Source organism: Artemia sp. Qi Xiang Cuo, chromosome 4, assembly GCF_049724085.1.
Source record: "Artemia sp. Qi Xiang Cuo chromosome 4, ASM4972408v1, whole genome shotgun sequence".
Classification (NCBI taxonomy): Eukaryota; Metazoa; Arthropoda; class Branchiopoda; order Anostraca; family Artemiidae; genus Artemia; species Artemia sp. Qi Xiang Cuo.
Genome location: NC_142797.1, coordinates 54,869,266 through 54,887,316, shown reverse-complemented (window position 1 = coordinate 54,887,316; position 18,051 = coordinate 54,869,266). Strand labels below are relative to the sequence as shown.

Below are 18,051 nucleotides of genomic sequence, written 5' to 3'. Positions count from 1 at the left end.
TGATCCAAGAATCAAAATCAGACTTGTATTCTAGCCACCGAACAAGTAACTGTTTCTTACCCCTGCTAGTACAAGTCTTTAATATCTTTCAATTTGATAGATTTCACTATTATTTTTAACTTTTAGTAGTTCAAAGTCATAAAAGCCGCCGAGAATCTCTTCATCTTTGGTATTTCGCAAACGATAAGTCATTGGTTTAGTGTCAAGGATTTTTGCAACTTTAAAAAGTTCTGTGGAACACAAATTCGTACCCTTTTCAGAAACATTAATTGTCCTATTAATTCGAACAGTATCACCAACATTGAATTTTTTCTTCTTGACAATCGTTTCATTAGAAAATTGTTTAAGAAAGATGTCAATTGTATCATGATCAGAATGATAAACTTCCGTTGGGGTTTAGTTGGACAATGATCGATTAGATCACTCATTATAAATCGTCATGATTGTATCTAAATCGTGAATACAAGCAGATGTATTTTTCAATGTACAATATCTTGAAATTGAAATTCGAATAGTTCTTATCAATCGTTGGGCCAATGCAGCCTTTATAGGGCTATGACTATCATATAGCAGTTCATAATGTTTTGCTTCTATTTTTGAAATAATGTGATTAACAATTTCATTTCCGCGGTCCTCTTGAATTTTTTTATACGAACTCTCTTCTACGACACTTTCAATAACTAGAACAATTTGAACGCCTTCTTTTGACTGCACCGAAATTGAATATAAATTATGGCTAAAAACACTGATTGCAAGTAGTATGTACTTGTACGTTGTATTGTGACGTCGTTGAATCTCAACTAGAGTTAGTAGATCTGCTTGCATTATATGCAATGGGGAAAAGGCTTTAGTTTTTCGATAATGATTAGCACGAAGTCTATTATTTCTATGCAGAGTGTAACTTGATTCATTTTGTAGATAGTCTTGTAAACTTTTAGTGTGAGCACCAATGACTTTGGAAAGAGTAGTGGGGGAACTTAAACTCCCTACTTCACCAATATTTTCAAAAACAAGTTTCAGAACTTCAACCATTTTGAATGTAAACGTGTAGTGTAACGTCCACCACCCTTTTGTATACTGGTGGTTGGAGGTGGTGGTGACGTTGACTTGATACGTCTTCGCTTTTATCTAGCTATCAGTGGTGTACTGCTCCTCCTTATTGTCAAGTTTCCACTAAGTGTGCTAGTATTTTCCAAAATTGATTTAAGATCTTCTTCTTCTTCTTCATGTTATATTTTAGTGGTGTTGAGGCTGCATGTTCATTTAATTTTTTTTTAAATTTGCCTATTTCTAATAAGGCTTTTGGGAAAGTTTAATATATCTAGAAAGCTGTATAGATGCTAGTCAAATGATAATATACCTTTACGATTTGTAACAATGTCATAGATGAAATCAAGTAGATTATAGCTATTGCCTTCATTTATAATATCTTTCACACTGTTATCAACTTGAATATTATCTTGACCGCTTTCCGAGGAATAACCTATGAGTCGTGTACTTTGTTCAAGACATTATTTTAGCATCAGATTTACAATTTTCGATACAATTGAATCCAATTCCTCCTTCTTTAATTGTGTTCCAGCAGCAGCAGAATCCTGAGGAGATGATTCTTGTTTGTGATCAATACTACTGGCCTTCGTACGATAGGGCTTATGTTTGTCCACTCAGCGAAATGCATCTTGAAGTAAAAGTAGTTGTTTATCATCCTCAATATTCTCGTTGTCAATGAAGTTACTCAGATTGTCCTCAAAGTGTTCCAGGGGTGAGAGAGCGAGTTCTATTGGAGTCAATTTATAGGGTTTAGCCATTTTCTAGATAAAACTGTTTACAAGTCCTGCAATTATTGGTAGGAAAAGTGTAAAACAATTTAGTAAACTGAACTCACATTATAAATCGATGTATCCATAGCATAAAAGTCAATAATATCAAATGTGCTATCCATGGTATGTTAGAACATTATGAAAATTTAATTGCAACACATGACCATTATATACAAAATCTCAAGGACGAATGAAAATCACTCCTTTTATTTGAATCCAATTACCAATCAAGTTATCGTATATGGAGTAACCTCTGCTGTCTCTGATTGGCCCTAAAAATGGGTGTTGTCTAAAAAACCAGTCTGGTTGTGTTATACAATCTCGACTATACTCTTAAAACGTGTTTGACCACTTTATAGGTCTGCACACTTTCTGCAATGTGCACGTGAAACTGAAGTGCCTCAGGCGTAGGTTTCAAACCTTATACACTATAACAATGAACGAAGTTACTAGACGTGTTTTTTATCACTTTGTTTGGAAAGGTACCAAGGGAACATAAGGCAAGCAAATAGCATGTAGTTTCAAAACGTATTTAATCACGTTGCTTGGAAAGGCACCAAGGGAACATAAGGCAAGCAAATAGCATGGTAATTCCTATGGAGGCAAGCAAAATGGTACTTAGTCCTCTACTTTCTCCTTCCTTTAATACAATCTCTAACCCACCATTCCATAGCTCTGAAATTCCACAATCATCCAATATATTCTTTATTTGAGATGGCCACGTATCACACTTTGGGATTCTCAGAGCTTCTAAATATGCTGCTTTTGTTATTCTTACTCTGGGTATACTCAGGATTTTTTTTCCTGCCACCCCAATAAAAAACTTTGCAGCTTCATACATACTTATTAAAATCCGTACAAGTGGGTATGGCAGGCCAATATTTATACAATCCTTCATTAACAGTTCTCTCTTTACATTATCAAATGCCCCTTTTAAATCCAAAAAAAGCAACACACAATTTACATCCCTTCTTATTTATAAATTTATCACCTAAACACTTTAATATAAAAATTTGATCAATCGTTCTATGACCCTCCCTGAATCCTGACTGCTCCGAGGGTAGCCTTTCAGTTTTCTGGAGCCAACTTCTAAGTCTGTTATCTAATACCTTCGTAATTAGCTTTCCTAGTGTGTTACCTAAATGTATACATCCATAATTTTCATGTAGTTTCCTATCCCCTTTCTTAAAAATTGGCACTCCTACTTCCAGGTTCCACTCACTAGGCTAAATTCCAGATCGAAGAACTGCTATAATTATCAAAGAAATAATATACAATGTTACTCTTCTACTATACTTCCATAGAGCTGCTGGAATACCATCAGGACCAGGTGCTGAACAGCCCTTCATCTCTTTTGAACTTTTCCATGCTTCTTCTACCCTTACTGGCTCGATTAGAGCATCATCTTCTTTCTTCATAGGGCCATAAACTTGTTCTTTGATACTCTTCTTCCAATTATCTTCAAATACACACTCATTTTCCGTTGTCTCCTGCCTCTCTAATTCACTCGACCAGGTGTACGCGGGGGGGGGAATATCTTGGCTTGTCTCCCTTCTGGTAGAATGGTAGAACTTGAAACCTTCTTCCAAAAAATTTCCCTATCCTTATCCTTTAATGCCGGCTCTATCTCCTTAATATCTGCTTCTTCTTTCATTTTCTTACAATTCCTTACTACTTTTTTATACTCTCTCCTATCATATTATATTATATCATATTATACATCCTGCCTACATTTTGGAAAAAGGCAGAGTATTTCGAAATCCCTTCTTTGCTTTATTATTTTTATTTGTCGTACTTTCTCTTTATTCTTGATCCAGTTGTACCTTTTCTACCGCTTTCTTTGTCTCTTTGAGTTTTCTCACAGGTTAAAATTACTTAGAAATTGAACAAAATTAATTAAATGAAACAAATTTAAAAAAAAAGAGTTGGATCTTCTCATGTAAAACTCATATTTAATTTTGTCACTAAAAACTATAAATGCGTATTAATGAGAATCATAATCTGTGTTTCATATTTTAGACTGTAGCCAAGCCACAATGGAGAAAGTACCGCCCAAGGGACATGTCAAATATTAAGCTTAGAACCCCAAAGGTTCCTGCACACACAATTAAACTTCTAAACAAACAGGAACCAGTAGCTTTTGAAGTCAAGGAGCAAATTGCCAAGAAGAGTTTCAAATGTGAGTCCTGTTTTCTGAAGATTCTTTTTATTAAACTTGAAATTATATGCTTATCTTGAAGGTTTATATAATATAGATACTTTTCCAGCAAGTTTGGTTAATAATTTTCTGTTTACATTTATCAAAACAGCAGTAATAAAACATTAGCAATAATAGTTATCGCATAAAAATATATGCAAAGCAGCAAAAACTGAAACTCCAAAGGGGTACTTGTCGGTTAGTCGAAACACACCCTAGAAGTGAAGTTAGGTTGATCCTAATTAAATATAAAAAAACATGATGATAAAATAATACTTTAGAGACAAGATTTTGGGAACCTAATTGATACATAACCTAATCCCCACCCCCCTAATGTGCAAATATATAACCCAAATTATACAAGTCCAATTCATTATGTCTAAGTCCAGTGCATTGTATCATCAGTCACTTGTTTTTGTAGCGATGAAATCGGTTTTCTCAGATGTAACCTAAGCATAATTCTTAAATGTGTTTCGAATAACCGACAAGTACCTCTATAGGGAAGAATATATCCCTTCAAACACTAAAAAAAATATATCGTGAGAAACCTCTATTGAGGAGCCCCATCTACTGTTATCGCCCGTTATCAAGGTAATAACACAAACACGAAAGGAAACAGGTTGTTTCGATAACATAAGGGATCATACGCACCTGGGACAGGGAATTGAAGGAACAACAAAAATATGCTTGTTTTACATCACAAATAAACTGAAACTGGCGGATTCGTGTACAACCTTCTAAGTTTTATAGAGAGATTTTGGGTAGTGACAGCTTGCACTAAGCAAAAAATACAATATTCTAGCGCTGGCTAGCCCAACAAAAAATTGACTTATAACATAAGTTATAACTCCAGTAAAACATAATTCACATTATAAATTTTGTAAATGATCTGCGTTGTAACATAAGTAAAGTATAAACATTCAGAGTTAAGTCTTTATTCAGAGTGGGAAATGGGTACAGGGTACATGAATATTTATTCCTATTTATTCTTTACAATATATAAATACAAATCACTGTCGAAGTACCAAAACATGAAAATAAAAACATTTTTCCTCCCTGAGCCTGTTTTAGGTATATTCTTACCCGAAAACCCAATTTTTTCTACGATTTTTTTTTCAAAATTAAGAATTTTTAAGGGCAGCATTACATTTTCGTCGGTGTTGCAACGTTAAGCCGTGAAAATAAATAAGAAAAACTAATTTATTTAACTTAACAACATTGCTTTTCGATAAAAATTCAAATATTAACAATCTATTGTTAATACACCTTCACAAGAGAGCTTCACCTTCTTAAGCTGTTTGGTGGCATAGGTTCTTATCTTATGTTTTAACCAGTTTTTCAACAAGCTCTTTTTTTAATTGGTACCCACTACTAGCAAAAACAGCATAACTGCATGTCGGGAATTTTTTTTCGACATTCATTGCAAAGAAATTTAATTGCTAGTGTTCAGTTCAGAATCTTTTTTTTAGTTCAGTCCAGAATCAAGAAAGTTATTAAGTAAGCTACATAAATATTTACGGTGCCTTAGCATTAATCTTAATGTTTTGATTCTAACCAGAAAAATGCCGAAAAATTTAAAATTAGTTTATTTTTTGTTTGATAAAATCCACTCGCTACGTGATTAAGCTTACAGGTTTGAACATAATCAGTTATATAACGTCAGTAGGAAGACCAAAAAACCGAAAATTTGTAATTATTATAAATGATGATTCTCTATTTTGACAAGGGATTACAACAATTCAAAGACCTTGAAAATGAAAACCAAAAGTTTCAGGCTTATTACATATAGTTGTTAGAAATTGGACTAGCTTCAATAATCAAATATCTTTGAAAAGACAGTAGCATGAATTTTTTTACTTATAAGTATAAGCAATGTCTTGTTAAGACATGAAAAAAAGTTGAAGAATTTTTAAGTTCAGTTCCGAATTGCTGAAGTTATTATATAAACTGCAAAAATATTTACGGAGCCTGTACAATAATTTCAATGTTTTAATTCAAACTAGAAAAATGCCAGAAAATTTTAAAATTAGTTTGTTTTTTTTTGCTAGATAAAATCCACTCGCTACGTGATTAAGCTTACAGTTTTGAACGCAACCAGTTACATAATGTCAGTAGGAAGGCCCAAAAAACGAAAATTTGCTGTTATTACAAATGATGATTCGATATTTGACAAGGGATTTCAACAATTCTAAAACATTAAAAAAGAAAACTAAAAAATTGAAGCTTAGTAAAAATCGTTGTTAGAAAAACATTGTTACTGAATTTTATTTCTTATAAGTATAAGCAAACTTTAGCGCAAAGAGCTAGGTATTGAGAAGGGGACAGCCCCTTTCATATACGGAATAATTTTTGTTCGTTTTAAGTTTTAATATTTTCATCACTCCTTATCGCTCCTTATTTTCAGTTAAAAATACTTGTTTTTTTTATTTAATTTCTGAACGTTTTTGAATTAATGCAGCTTTGATTTTGGCTCACCGTAAGTAGAACCCTATCATGAGCTCGTGTCACGCACCCCTGCTGCCATCTACAATTTAGTTTAATGCTGACGGGACATAATTTATTCAAGGATTATCGATCGAGTCTAATGTGGGTGTGTCAAGGTCAATCGATCTGTTGTTGTTTGGCCACGTGCGAATGACATGAGGGATGATTTACATAATCGATGGTGGAATTATTGATTCACGAGCATGGGGGAATTAAGAAACAAACAAGGCTTCATTGTTGTTTGGTTAGCTTAACCTGAGAAATCGATTTACATAATCGTCGGGGAAATTGTTGATTCACGAAGAGGGAATTAAGAAACATTAAGGCTTCTTTAATCTTTGATTTACATAATCGATTGGTGAAATTATTTATTCACGAGGAGGTACTTAAGAAACAAACCGGGTTTCATTGTTGTTTGGTTAGCTTAACCTGAGAAATTGATTTACATAATCGGCGGGGAAATTTTTGATTCACGAAGAGGGAATTAAGAAACATTAAGGCTTCTTTAATCTTTAGGCCTGAGGGATTTATTTATTATTGTTGTTTTTGGACAAGTGCATGCCAGAAACCACGAGGTGCTGTCACGAGTCAGAACACCTGTGCTGTCGACCTCAATTCACCTATCATGAATCAATAATTCCTCTTAGAAACAACAAATTAATTTCCCTTTCTTGACAGATCAATCAATCAATGACATCATCTGTCAGACTTTAAAAATTTTCGCCTAGAAACAATTCTCCAGGAATAGATCCAGGTCATTAATGTCTTTGCCTCGGGAACAGTTCTACTGGTCGAACTCCAAAGGATATTAATAACCAAAGGCCATGGAAACAATTAGGCAAGAAACATCTTAGCGATGAAGTGTTTTAGCGTGCGAGAAGGTTTCCTATTAATTTGATACGCGTTATAACAGAGAGGCCAAGAACAAATTAACAAGTTGAATTTGAGTTTATGGATTATTTGGTCTAAACGGATTTAAACAGGTACTGGAACTATTTCAGCGAAACAGAGATAGACCTTTTCAAAAAATATTTTTGAAGAGATTTTAGAAGAGAATTTAATGGTGAAACTCTGTTGTCGTTATAATACACAAGTTTCATTTGAACAGTGTTGTGAGGTCCTCTAACCCAACCCCAAAGGGTTCCAATCCTCATACCCCAACCCCGAAGGAAGCCCCCCGGTCCTCCAAGGTCCCCCGGGCTCCCAAAGGCCCTCCACCGGTCCCCACAAGTCCCCCCCGCCCCCAACTGCCCCCCCGGACACTCAAAGGTCCCCCAAGCTCCCAAAGGGCCACCGGCACCCCCAAAGGCCCCCCCCAGACCCTCAACGGCCCTCCCCGGGCCCCCCAACGGCCCCTCGAGCGCCCAAAGGCCCAACGGGGTCCCACAGGCCCTCCACCGGGCCCCAACTGTCACCCAGACACCCACAGGCCCTCCCTGTGCCCCAAAGGCCCTCCCTGTGCCCCAAAGGCCCTCCCCCGGCCCCCCTCCTCCTCCTCCCACCTCCTCCTCCTCCTCCTCCTCCTCCTCCTCCCTCCTCCTCCTCCTCCTCCTCCTCACCTCCTTCCTCCTCCTCCTCCCTCCTCCTTCTACCTCCTCCTCCCACCTCCTCCTTCCTCCTCCTCCTCCCCTCCCCTCCCCCCCCCATTCCCTCATCATTTTTTATACTTTTTTGTGCATTGAGACACAGAACGACCCCCTCCCCCCGGCCCCTCCCCCCTCCAAAGGTCGGATTTTTTAAAAGTTAATTTTTAATTTATTTCATTTAAATGCAAGATTTTGAATATTTAATTAGTGTTTGGTTGTGGTTTAACTTGTAACAGTTAAATTTTATTTATTTTTAAAATTTAATTTTGAATTTATTTCGTTGAAATGCAAGAGTTGGAATATTTCAGTAGTGTGATGTTGTAGTTTACCATGTCACAGTTACATTCCCTTAATTTTTCAAAGTTCATTTTGAATTTATTTCGTTGAAATGCAAGATTTGGAATATTTCACTAGTGTGATGTTGTAGTTTACCATGTCACAGTTACATTCCCTTAATTTTTGATAGTCAATTTTGAATTTCTTTCGTTGAAATGCAAGAGTTGGAATATTTCAGTAGTGTTTTGTTGTTGTTTACCATGTCACAGTTACATTGTCTAGATTTTTATAAGTTTATTTTGAATTTCTTTATTTGAAATGTAAGAGTTGTAATATTTAAGTAGTGTGATGCTTTCGTTTAACTTGTCACAGTTACATTCACTTAATTTTTCATAGTTCATTTTGAATTTCTTTCGTTGAAATGAAAGAGTTGGACTATTTAACTAGTGTGAGGTTGTAGTTTACCCTGTCAAAGTTACTTTCACTTTATTTTTGTTAGTCCATTTTGAATTTCTTTCATTGAAATGCAAGAGTAGGAATATTTCAGTAGTGTGTGGTTGAGGTTTACCTTGTCACAGTTACATTTTCTTTATTTTTCAAAGTTCATTTTGAATTTCTTTCTTTGAAATTCAAGAGTTTGATTATTTCAGTAGTGTTTGGTAGTGGTTTACCTTGTCACATTTACATTTTCTTTATTTTTCAAAGTTCATTTTGAATTTCTTTCGTTGAAATGCAAGAGTTGGAATATTTCAGTAGTGTTTGATTGAGGTTTACCTTGTCACAGTTACATGCAATTTATTTTTCAAAGTTCATTTTGAATTTCTTTCTTTGAAATTAAAGAGTTGGAATATTTCAGTAGTGTGTGGTTATGGTTTACCATATCACAGTTACATTCACTTAATTGTTCAAATTTAATTTTGAATTTATTACGTTGAAATTCAAGAGTTGGAATATTTCACTATTGTTTGGTAGCGGTTCACCATGTCACAGTTACATATTCTTTATTTTTCAAAGTTAATTTTGAATTTCTTTATTTGAAATGCAAGAGTTGGAATATTTAAGTAGTTTTTGATCGCTGTTTACCCTGTCAATGTTAAATTCAAGTTATTTTTCAAAGTTCATTTGTATTTATTTAGTTGTAATTAAAGAGTTTGAATATTTCAGTAGTGTTTGGTTGATGATAACCTTGTCACAGTTACATCACCATTATTTCTCAAATTTAATTTTGAATTTATTTCTTTTAAATGAAAGAGTTGTAATATTTCACTATTGTTTGGTTTAGGGTAACCTTTTCACAGTTAAATTTTCTTTATTTTTAAAAGTTCATTTTTAATTTATTTCATTGAAATGCAATAGTTGGAATATTTCACTTGTGTTTGGTCGAGGTTTACACTGTAATAGTTTAATTCACGTAATTTTTAAAATTTAATTTGAATTTATTTAGTTGAAATGCAATTGTTTGAATATTTAACTATTGTTTGGTTGAGGGCTACAGTGTCACAGGTACATTAAATTAATTTGTCAAAGTTCATATTTAATTTATTTATTTGAAATGAAAGTGTTTTAATATTTCACTTGTGTTTGTTTGTGGTTTACCATGTCAAAGTTACATTTTCCTTATTTTTCAAAGTTTATTTTGAATTTCTTTCCTTGAAATTCAAGAGTTTGAATATTTCACTAGTGTTTGGTTGTGGTTTACCATGTCAAAGTTACATTGTCATGATTTTTCAATGTTGATTTTGACTTTCTTTCATTGTAATGCAAGAGTTGGAATATTTCAGTAGGGTTTGGATTTGGTTTACCTTGTCACAGTTAAATTTTCTTGATTTTTCTAAGTTCATTTTGATTTTATTTCATTGAAATGCAAGAGTTGGAATATTTAAGTAGTGTGATGTTGTTGTTTAACTTGTCACAGATACATTTTCTTGATTTTTAAATGTTAATTTTGAATTTCATTCGTTGAAATGCAAGAGTTGTACAATTTCAGTAGAGTTAGATGGTGGTTGACATTGTCATAGTTACATTTTCTTGATTCTTCAAAGTTCATTTTGAAGTTCATTCGTTGAAATGCAAGAGTTGGAATATTTCAGTAGCGTTTGATTGTGGTTTACCTTTTCAAAGATACATTTTAGTGATTCTTCTAAGTTCATTTTGAATTTATTCCGTTGAAAAGCACGAGATTGAATCTTTAAGTAGTGTTTTATTGTTTTTTACATTATAAAAGTTAAAATTTATTTATTTTTAAAAGTTCATTTTTAAATTATTTCTTAGAATTTCAAGTGATGTAATATTTCAGAAGTGTTTGGTTGTGGTTTACCGTCTCAAATTTACATTTTCTTGATTTTTCAAAGTTCATTTTGAATTTCTTTAATTGAAAATCTAGAGTTGGAATATTTCATTAGAGTGTGTTTGTGTTTTAAATTGTCAATGTTAAATTTTATTTATTTTTATTTTGTCAATTTTATTTTATTGATATGTAATTAACTTTCTGTTCTATGTCTTATTATCTTTCTGGTTTTTTCACTTGACAATGTTAAAGTTTATTTTTTTTTAAATTTGATTTTTTATCTAATTAGTTGAAATGCAAGAGCTGAAATATTTAATAATTGGTTTACTGTGGGTTACCTTGTCATAGTTAAATTTTATTGATTTTTCAAAGTTCATTTGAATTTCTTTCATTTAAATACAAGAGTTTGAATATTTCAGAAGTGTTTGGTTGATGGTTCCATTGTCACAGTTACATTTTCGTGATTTTTTAATGTTCATTTTGAATTTCTTTAGTTGAAATACAAGAGTTGGAATATTTCAGTAGTGTGTTGATTGTGGTTTACAATGTCAAAGTTACATTTTCTTGATTTTTCAAAGCTCATCTTGAACTTCCTTCATTGAAATGCATGAGCCGTAATATTTCACTGGTGGATTGTTATAGTTTAACATGTCCCAATTAAATTTTCTGTATTTTTAAATGTTCAATTTGAATTTATTTCGTTGAAATTCAAGAGTTGGAATATTTCAGTAGTGTTTGGTTGTGGTTTACCCTGTCAAAGTTACATTTTCTTTATTTTAAAATATTCATTCTGAATTTCTATCATTGAAAAGCAAGAGTTGGAATATTTCAGTAGTGTTTGGTTGTGGTTTACCTTGTAACAGTTACATTTTAATGATTTTTTAAAGTTAATTTGAATTTATTTAATTGAAATGCAAGAGTTGGACTATTTAAGTAGTGTATGGTTGTTGTTTACCTTGTCACAGTTACATTTTCTTGATTTTTAAAAGTTAATTTTGAATTTCTTTCGTTGAAATGCAAGAGTTGGAATATTTAAGTAGTGTTTGCTTGTGGTTTACATTGTCACAGTTACATTTTCTTGATTTTTAAAAGTTAATTTTGATTTTCTTTAGTTTAAATTCAAGAGTTGGAATATTTCATTAGTGTTTGGTTGTGGTTTACCTTGTCACAGTTACATTTTCTTGATTTTTCAAAGTTCTTTTTGAATTTCTTTCGTTGAAATGCAAGAGTTGGAATATTTCAGTAGTGTTTGGTTGTGGTTTACCTTGTCACAGTGAAATTGACCGGTATTTGTCATGTTCATTGTGATTTATTTTCGTGGAAATACAAGCGATGGTCCATTTCAGTTGTGTTTGGCTGTGTTTTACATTGTCAAAGTTACATATTCTTGATTTTTCAAAGTTTATTTGAATAAAATACATTGAAGAGTAATAGTTTTAATATTTCATAATTGTCTGATGATTGTTTAACTTGTCAAATTTAAATTTTATTTATTTTTAAATGAAACTTTGAATTTATTTATTTTAAAAGCAGGAGTTTTATTATTTATGTAGTGTTTGATTATGGTTTACATTTCCACATGTACATTTTAATTATTTTTAATATTAAATTTTGTATTTATAATTTTGTAGTGAAATAGTTTTAATATGTAAGTAGTTTTTGTTTATGTTGTAAATTGTCACGGATAAATTTTCTATACTTTTATATTAAATTTTTAATTTATTTAGTTTTATAGACAGAGGTTTAATATTTCAGGCTATGTTTGGTGTATTTTAAAATGTCAAAGTTCAAGATTTTCTATTCTTAATACTTCATTTTTATTTTCTTTCTTTGAAATGAACGATTTTGAGTGTTCATGTAGCGTTTGGTTGTTGTTTACAGTTTCACATTTACATTTTATTTATTTTTAAAAGGTAATTTTGAATTTCTTTCGTTTAAATGAACGATGTGGAATAGATAAGTATTATACTGTTGTGTTTTAACTTGGAAAAGGTAAACTAAAGTATACACATGTAAACACATGTGCTTATCATGAGCGCTCATTATAAGTTAACCTAACCCTTTCCGGTGATTCTGGTTAGGTTAGACTAGAGTCAGTTAGGTTAGATTAGACTAGGTTAGGTTAGCCTACGTACGCTTCACTTAGGTTAGCTTAGGTTAGGTGAGAGACATGCGAAAAGTTAGGTGTATGATTAGGTTAGGTTAGGTTAGATTAGGCTAGGTTAAGTTAGGTTAGGCTAGGTTCGCCTAGGTCCGCTCGCTGAATTAGGCTCACCTAGCCTAACCTCACTTACCATAACCTCGCCTAACCTACCCTACCCTAACCTCATAATCCACCTCACTGTTCTCATGTCTCTCACCTCAACTCAGCTCCCCTCTGAGCCGCGTATGTAGGCTAACCTAACCTAGTCTAATCTAACCTAACTGAATCTAGTCTAACCTAACCACACTCACCTGAAAGGGTTATTTTAACTTATCATGAGCGCTCATGATAAGCACAAGTGTGTACATGTGTATACATGAGTGTACATCTTACATGTTAAACCCCAACCAGTTCCTAGTTATATAGTCCAACTCGTGCATTTCAACGAAAGAAATTCAAAATGAAATATGAAAAATCACTAAAATTTAACTGTGACAATGTGAACCAAAACAACACGCTACTGAAATATACAAACACGAGAAGAACAAATAAAGAAATTAAAAATAAAGATTTAAAAAAAAAAAAAATGTACACGTGACACGTTAGACGAACCCAACACTAAAATTAAATAGTCCAACACTTTAATTAATACTATATAAAATAAAAATTAAATTTAAAAATCTATTAAATTTAACCGTGAAAATGAAAAACAGACCCAAACACTTCTGAAATATTACAACTATTTCACTTCAAAAAAAGAAATTAAAAATTACATATTAAAAATCATTAACGTATAACTGTTACAATTTAAACAATACCAAGAAACTAATTAAATATAAAAACTCATGAATTTAAAAGAAAGAAATAAAATATTTATTTTTAAAATCACTAAACTTTAACTTTTACAAGGTAACACATACCCAAACACTACTGAAATAGTAAAACTCTATAAATTAATCAACATAAATTAAAAATGAGATTTTAAAAATAAAGAAAATGTAGCTGTTAAAATTTAATCCACGTTAACACACTACTTAATTATTTCAAATATTTCATTCACGGAAATAAATTCAAAATGATCATTTAAAAAACAAGAAAATGCAACTTTTAAAAGGTCAATCAAGACCAAACACTTATTAAATAATCCAAATCTTTCATTTCAACTAAATAAATTAAAAATTAAAATTTAAAAAACAAGAGAATTTAAGTTTTACATTGTAAACAAAAATCAGAAAATTATTAAATACAAAAAAACATTCATTTAAAATACATAAGTTCAAAATGTAAATTTTAAAAAAAAATAAATTGTAACTGTGTCAATTTAAACAATAACAATAATCTTCTTAAATATTCAAACTCTGTAATTAAATTTTAATAAATTAAAAAGAAATTTTAAAAAATCAATAAAATGAAACTGTTAAAATTTAAACCACATTTAAAACACTCCTTAAATATTAAAAGTATTTCTTTTAAACTAAAGAAATTCAAATGAACTTTTAGAAATCATGATAATTTAAGTTTGACAATTTAAACCAACAAAAACATCTACGGAAATATTCCAACTCTTGAAATAAAACTAAAGAAATTAAAAATTACATTTTAAATATAATTAATAAGTAACTTTGAAAATTTATCCCACAACAAATCACTAATGAAATGATCAAAATCTTGAATTTAAAATAAATAAATTCAAATGAACTTTTAAAAATCAAGAAAAATTAACTGTGAAAATTAAAAACAACCATACCCGCTACTGAAATATTCATACTCTTTAATTTAAACTAAAGAAATAAAAAATGAAAATTTATTTATCAAGATCATACATCTTTGACAATTTAAACCACTACCAAACACAGCTTAAATATTAAAACTAATTCATTAAAATGAAATAAAGACAAAATGAAATATGTAAATTAGTTAATATGTAACTTTTACACTTTATAGCATAACCAAACTAAACTGAAATATTCCAACTCTTTCATTTCAACGAAATAAATTCAAAATTAACTCTGAAAAATAAATAAAACTTATCTGTGATAAGTTCAACCACAACCAAACATTTCTTAAATAGTCAATCTATTGCATTTCAATTAATGAAAATAAATATTAACTTTTAGAAATCAAGAAAATGTATCAGTGACAGTTTAAACCACGTACATACACAAGATAAATAGACAAACTCGTTCATGTCAATGTAATAACTTAAAAATAAACATTTAAAAATCAATAAAATGTACCTGTGACAAGGTAGACCACAACAAAACAATATTGAAATATTTCAACTCTTGCATGTCAAAGAAATAAATACAAAATTAAAATTGATAAATCAAGAAAATATAACTGTGACAAGTTATACCATAACCATACACTACTGAAATATTCCAACTCTTGCATTTCAACGAAAGAAATTCAAAATGAACTTTGAAAAATCAAGAAAATGTAACCGTGACAAGGTAAACCACAAACAACCACTACTGAAATATTCCAACTCTTTCATTTCAATGAAAGAAATTCAAAATTAACATTTAAAACTAAAGAAAATGTAAATTTGACAAGGTATACAAAAAACAAACACTACTGAAATATTCAAACTCTTGCATTTAAACTAAAGAAATACAAAATTAAATTTTTAAAATCAAGAAAATGTAAATGTGACAAGTTAAACAAAACCAAAAAAAAAATTAAAAAGTCAAACAATTGAATTAAAAATACAGAAATAAAAATTAACTTTTTAAAATAAAGAAGCTGTAGATGTTACCTTGTAAACACCGAACACACAATACTTAAATAGTCAAACTCGTTCATTTAAATGTAATAAATTAGACATGATCTTTTAAAAATCAAGTAACTGTAACTGTGAAACTGTAAAAAATGAAAAAACACTACTGAAATAGTCCAACTCGTGCATATCAAATAAAGACAATCTAAATTAACTTATAAAAATCAATAAATTGTATTTGTGACAAGCTAAACCACGACAAAACACTTGTGAATTAATCCAACTATTTCATCTCAATTAAAGAAATTCAATTGAACTTTGAAAAATCAAGAAAATGTAACTGTGACAGGGTAAACTACAATAACACACTACTGAAATAGTCCAACTCTTGCATTTCAACGAAAGAAATTCAAAATGAACTTTGAAAAATCAATAAAATGTAACTGTGACAATGTAAACCCCACCCAAACACTTCTGAAATATTCAAACTCTGTAATTTCAACGAAAAAAATTCAAAATGAACTTTGAAAAATCAATAAAATGTCAATGTGACAAGTTACCCCACAAACAAACACTAATGAAATATTCAAACTCTTGCATTTCAATTAAATAAATACAAATTAAAATTTTAAAAAAATGTGAATTTATATTTTACAAGGTACAACAACTCCAACCTAACCATAAAAAGTCCAACACTTGATTTTGGTCTAAATAAACTCAAATTGAACTTTGAACAATCAAGAATTTGTAAGTGGGACAATGTAAACCACAAACAAACACAACTGTAAAATTAAAACAATTTAATTTAATATAAATAATTACAATATTAACTTTGAAAAATCACTAGGATGTAACTCAGACAGGTTGAACCACAAAGAAACACAAGTGAAATATTACAACTCTTGCATTTCAGCGAAAGAAATTCAAAATGAACTTTGAAAAATCAAGAAAATGTAACTGTGTCAAGGTAAACCACAACCAAACACTACTGAAATACTCCAACTCTTGCATTTCAATGATAGAAATTCAAAATGAACTTTGAAAAATCAAGAAAATGTAACTGTGACAAGGTAAACCACAATCAAACACTACCGAAATATTCCAACTCTTGCATTGCAACGAAATAAGTTCAAAATGAACTATGAAAAATTAAGAAAATGCATCCTTGACAAGGTAAACCACAATCAAACACTAATGAAATATTCAAACTCTTGCATTTCAGCGAAAGAAATTCAAAATGAACTATGAAGAATCAAGAAAATGTAAGTGTGACAAGGTAAACCACAATCAAACACTACTGAAATTTTACAACTCTTCCATTACACTGAATGAATTAAAACCTGCGAATATATAAATATATTAAAGTTGACTGTTTCAAAGGTACCCCATAACAACACACTACTTAAATCTTACTACAAGTGCATTACTATGTATGAAAATAAAAATAAAGAACGAAAAATCGAGTAGAGGTTACAGCTACTAAATAAACCACAACCAAACACTACACAACACGTACAAAGAGTGCAGGTACAGGTACGAACTTCAAAATAAACTTTGAATAATCAAGAAAATGTAATTGTGACAAGTTAAACCACATCCAAACACTACTGAAATATTCCAACTCTTGCATTTCAAAGAAATAAATTCAAAATTAACTTATAAAAATAATGAAAATGTAACTGTGAAATTGTAAACAACACCAAAACACTAGTGAAATATTCCAAATCTTGCATTTCAATGAAAGAAATTCAAAATTAACTTTGAAAAATAATGAAAATGTAACTGTGACATGTTAAACCACAAGCAAACACTAGTTAAATATATTCAGACTCTTACATTTCAGCGAAATAAATTCAATATGAAATTTTAAAAATCAAGTTAATGTATCTGTGACATGGTCAACCTCAACAAAACAATACTTAATTATACAAAATATTTAATTTAAATTTAAGAAATTCAAATGAACTTTTAAAAATTATGGTAATGGAAATGTGACATTGTAAACCCCGACCAAACAATAGTGAAATATTCCAACTCTTGCATTTAAATTAAAGAAATTCAAAATTAAATTTTAAAAATAAAGTCAATGTAACTGTGACAAGGTTAACCGCAACCAAACGCTTCTGAAATATTCAAACTCTTGCATTTCATAGAAAGAAATTCAAAATGAACTATTAAAAATTACTGGAATTTAACTGTGACAAGGAAAAACGCAACCAAACACTACTGAAATATTCCAACACGTGCATTTCCACGAAAGAAATCCAAAATGTACTATCAAAAATCAAGAGAATGTAACTGTGACAAGGTAAACTCCGACCAAACACTAGTGAAATATTCCAACTCTTGCATTTCAAAAAAATAAATTCAAAATTAACTTTGAAAAATCATGAAAATGTAACTGTGACAAGGTAAACCGCAACCAAACACTAGTGAAATATTCCAACTCTTGCATTTCAACGAAAGAAATTCACAATGAACTTTGAAAAATTAAGGGACTGTAACTGTGACATGGTAAACCACAACCAAACACTAGTGA

At 30.9% G+C, this 18,051-nt stretch overlaps 1 protein-coding gene across 1 annotated transcript in view; it reads left to right on the top strand.

Moving 5' to 3' along the window:
* Window positions 1-18,051, top strand: part of LOC148953249 (brachyurin-like) — a 53,347-nt gene that overhangs the window by 11,547 nt on the left and 23,749 nt on the right. The window contains exon 2 of the mRNA XM_089088421.1: window positions 3,840-3,999. Coding sequence (XP_088944547.1) covers window positions 3,840-3,999 — 160 coding nt within the window. The remainder of the gene's footprint in view (window positions 1-3,839; window positions 4,000-18,051) is intronic.